This window comes from Rosa chinensis, chromosome 6 (assembly GCF_002994745.2).
Source record: "Rosa chinensis cultivar Old Blush chromosome 6, RchiOBHm-V2, whole genome shotgun sequence".
Classification (NCBI taxonomy): Eukaryota; Viridiplantae; Streptophyta; class Magnoliopsida; order Rosales; family Rosaceae; genus Rosa; species Rosa chinensis.
Genome location: NC_037093.1, coordinates 57,546,972 through 57,551,610, shown reverse-complemented (window position 1 = coordinate 57,551,610; position 4,639 = coordinate 57,546,972). Strand labels below are relative to the sequence as shown.

Sequence of the window (4,639 nt, the reverse complement as noted above, 5' to 3'; positions counted from 1 at the left end):
TAAGTAAAAATATAAAATAAAAAGAAATCACATGGCTATAAACATGACAGAAAGAAACTTCCCACTACTTTTTCATTAAGAAAAAACTTCCCACTATTTCATATCTCCCCACACACATAAGGTGTGGGCCGGCTAGTATATATATAAACAAACTTCATTCTTAAATTTTTATTTAAAACATTTTATTCTTGACACTAATATCTAATATATACATTTACCAAACACATTAATTATTGACGTACATATTTACTAACACATGTTTATACCATAAATACAGTTACTTAGACACGTACAATGACAAAACTAATGCATTTGACAACAAAGTTATAATAGTTACAAAAATGTTAGAAGGTGAAAATTAGGGTTGTCAATGGGTCGTGTCGGGTTGGGTTCGTGTCGGGTCAAGGTATTTGTCGTGTCGCAAGATACAAACCCAAACCCAACCCATTTAATAATCGTGTCAAAAATTTAAACCCAAACCCAACCTATTTATTAAACGGGTTACCCGTTTCCAACCCGCTTAACCCATTTAATAAATAGGTTGTGTCGTTTTTGATAAAATGACTCATTTAAGGGTCCACAATGCGACCCATTTAACTAAAAAAATGCATAAATTGATTAAATTCACTAAAAACTCCATAAGACGAAGAATGTAAATAATTATATATTATTCATAAATAATTAAATCCAATAATTATAAAGCAAAATATTTCAAATTGTCTAATCCTATGATCAAATACTCCCAACGTCTAAAATTTCAGGATGAAGTATAGCATAATCGGGTTATACGGGTTCACTTCGTGTTGGCGGGTTGACCCGTGGCCGACCCATTTATTAAATGGGTCATGGCGGGTTGACCCATGGCTGACCCGCTTTTTAATCGTGCGGGTTCAACCCGCTTTATTTCGTGCGGGTTTCGAGTCGTGTTATCGGGTCGTGTCGGAATTGACAGCCCTAGTGAAAATTACAAGTTACAACATAATCACTAAGTGACAAATACAATACTATTAGTAATATATGTTCAATTTGAAATTAGAGTACACTTTTGCACAAACCTTTTGGAACAAAACATTTGGAAAATTATAGTATCAAAATATCTGCTCTAAGGATTAGAGTGAAGAGATTTTATCTCAAATTCACTTTTCAGCCTTTTCCGTTCTCATATAATCTATGATTTTCTTCACCATTTGTAGTGATTCTTTACCCCGTTGTCCTCGATCTTATGGTGATTCTAGTTTCATCTTCCTCACTCAACGAATAAAAGAAAAAAGCAAACCAAAGAACATAAACAAAGCCAAACATAGTATTACATATATTTCCCACATTCTCAAGATATGGTCAAAAAGTACATACATTAATTTGTCATCTCCTTGTGATGAGATGGTTGATAGGAAATCCACCTTCTCTTGTTGTTACAAAGGTGTTTAAACCCAATTTATACCCTTAAATTGCCTTATGTAATATATCCTAAAAAAAAAAAAAACGATCTCACATAATGTGATTTGAAAATTGTAAATTAAACCTCAATTGGAATCATGGACAGAATTCTCATGATTCTTGTGGGTTAATTGGAACTTTGACAACATTCTCCTCGAGTCCAATAGTATCATTCTTGCTATCAACAGTTGCTGATGATCTTGCAGTATCATGAGTGATTGGCAATTCATGATCAATAGTTTTCACATCTTTCATTGAGGCTGAACGTTCTTTACTTTTACCCCACACAACAGCATAGAGGCCAATGACTATGAGAATGGTCCCAATTACACTGAAAGATGACACAAAAATGCACCATTTTTTTTTTTGAGAAGAGACACAAAAATGCACCATTAAGTCATAGAAACATAATATAGTTGCACCAAAAGTTAGTGAAAATTAGAGATGTGATCTTTAAAGTGGTTCATTAAGTGTGGTACGGTAGTTAACATGCGTATTAATGTATACCTTCCAAGGCGGACTTGCTCGGCTAAAATAATGGCGGCTAGAGCGGCGGTGATGATCATGGCCAGTGGGCTGAAAGCTGTGACGAACACAGGGCCTTGTTCCTTCATCACAATCCCTTGAACATAAAATGCAATTCCAGAGCAAACTATCCCCTGATCACAATCAAAGAGAGTCATCGTGTCAGACACTTATTTTATCTTATTAATCTCTTCAGAATTAGTTATATGAAATGATAACTCACAGAGTAAGCTGCAGCAAGGAGCCTAGAGTCCCAGCCTATAACCCAAACACTCATGTTGTGTTCGATAACTAGTGTAGCTACGGCACCTTCCAAAGCACCCATGAAGCAGATCAAAGCAGTGAGAGAGAGCTCTGCTGGGTACACCTTCAAAGTAAACGACTGAAACGCAAAGTATAGTAGTAATCGATTAGCTCAACGTAACAGACACCAGAAAAAAATCGTGTATACAATAAAACTCTAGCTAGCTGGGTGTAACTTACTTGGAGAATGAAGAAACCGGACCAACCACAGCAACGAGCTAGGAGCATGACAGTGCCGAGAACCCAATGCTTGTCGGTGGCGGCAGCAGTGGTTGCATGGTGGCTAGCTTGTGCACTTATAAATTCAACGATCGGGCCTTTGTAAAACGTCATGAGCATTGCTCCACTGACGGTGATTACAGTTCCGATCACCTTTGCTACGCTAGGGATCTTCTTCAAATTGATTTTCTCCAACCTATAAATGACATGATGATGGATGAATAAACCCACCAACTATATATATATATGGACAGTGATTATTTGTATATCAACCTTTAATTACCTGAAAATAAGTGCGAAAATGAAGGTAATGGCAGGGAGGATATTAGCAGTGGCTGAAGCAAATGTTGCTGATGTGTACGTCATTCCCACGAAGTATAAGTTTTGAGCTAGCACAGGCCTGCATGCAATAGCATATATATAGTCAAATTAATGCCGTTCAATTCAAGCAATAGGATGATCATCTGCCGGTTAATCTAATGAGTGACTTACTCGAGAAAACCAAGCACCATTATTCTTAGGAAGATGGGGAGAGTCAGTTTTGGTCTTATTTTCCTGAAAAAAAAAAAAAAAAAAAAAAACGATACTATTAGTTCATGTGTATATGATTGGTTGAAACTGATATATAGTTTAACAATATATTGTGCTAGATACCTAACAAGTGATATTGACCTAGTAAACAATATACATTCATGCATGTTAATGTGCGATAGAAGAGAAAGACGGGAACCAAACCTTTCGAGGACAAGTGCGAAGGGTGCGATCACAGCAAAGGCAATGAAATGCCTATAGGTAGCCAGGACGAAGTGGTTCATACCGCGCTTTAAACCAACCATGCTTATAATATACATCCCAGCATATCCAAATTGCAGGGACACCATAGCCAAGTAAGGCTTTATCTTGTTAAGAAACGGACTCAGTCTTTCATATGAACCTTTGTTTGCCATCTTAAATCAGATGTGATAAAAGCACCCTCTGTTTGCTATACCTAATTAACTAGCTCACAATGCTATTACTCTCAAACAAGTTACTAGCCACTGCTCGGTCTATGCTTGCCTACTCTAAAATGAGAGAGGGCCTTCTTATAGCCCCAAAAAGCAGAAGGAAAACAAAATTAATTATGACATTAGTTAGCTGTTTCAACTTTTTGCATATACAGGCACTACTCATCTTGCATTATCTTATCCCATTAAAATATTAAACAAAACTATTCCAAGTAATTACTGTGGATAGGAATGTGGATTCCTACGAAATAAGGCCTCTGGCTTTTCATTGGGGGCCTACCTGCCAATGAGCAATTATTTGGATCCTCGACTGGAAAAGCTTCCTTTTTTTGGCAATCACGTCCCTTTTTTGGTGATTATTTGGGACTCACTTCCTAACTCCATGGGAGGTAGAGGGTTTAAGATTACCATGATTAGCTAGAATTAATCTGTGGGATACATATCTAAAATTGTAAGGGGTTGTTTCTATTGTCTCTACTTATATACAAATTTCCATTTACAATTAATTTAGATCAAATTTTATAAAAAAAAAAAAAAAAAAAAGATCAAATCAATGATAATGAACCAATATTACTGAGAAAATATATGAATTTAAAAGCATTTAAATCACTTTAATTAGAATGATATCACTATTTTGTGTATCTAATAAGTTTAATTTTAGGTTTAATGGGCTAGCTAGCTTTATTTTACAACTGAGAGTTCCATTGTCAACATTCACAATGTGACTCATGAGTTCATGAGTACGCATTGGCATATGGAATTGTCCTTACTTTCCTTTTCATTGTTTCTTGAGAATTATAAGTGGGGAATTGATTGACCCATCAAACGAAACATAGAATAAGTGCTCTTTTGCATGATATATGATGTATGCAGAGGCTTATATATGTGTGGTTGGTGTTTATATGGATATTGGTGCTAGTAAGAGTGGCCACCACTGGGAAAACATGGCCAAGAGGGACTCACTGTTTAATTTTTATTGGGAGTTAACATATATAGTTAGGCAGTGTGAATGTAACTTGGTATGCTCAGTGGAGGACTGACTATACATGATACCCATAAATTAATCGACTACTGTTTTCTGCATTAACTATGAGAGATCTAGATTACATATCTTGTGATTTAAGGAACGTTAAGCACTTTTGGGTCTCTAG

The 4,639-nt window shown here is 36.0% G+C and overlaps 1 protein-coding gene across 1 annotated transcript; it reads right to left on the bottom strand.

The window, feature by feature from the left end:
* Window positions 1-1,280: 1,280 nt before the first annotated feature.
* LOC112172299 (WAT1-related protein At1g21890) lies at window positions 1,281-3,549 on the bottom strand. Its single transcript, XM_024309585.2, has 7 exons — window positions 3,220-3,549; window positions 2,977-3,039; window positions 2,768-2,884; window positions 2,446-2,680; window positions 2,186-2,344; window positions 1,945-2,096; window positions 1,281-1,768 (listed from the first exon to the last, which is right to left on the bottom strand). Exons 1-7 carry the CDS (start codon window positions 3,429-3,431, stop codon window positions 1,549-1,551), a joined length of 1,158 nt encoding a protein of 385 aa, XP_024165353.1. The 5' UTR covers window positions 3,432-3,549; the 3' UTR covers window positions 1,281-1,548.
* Window positions 3,550-4,639: the final 1,090 nt, after the last annotated feature.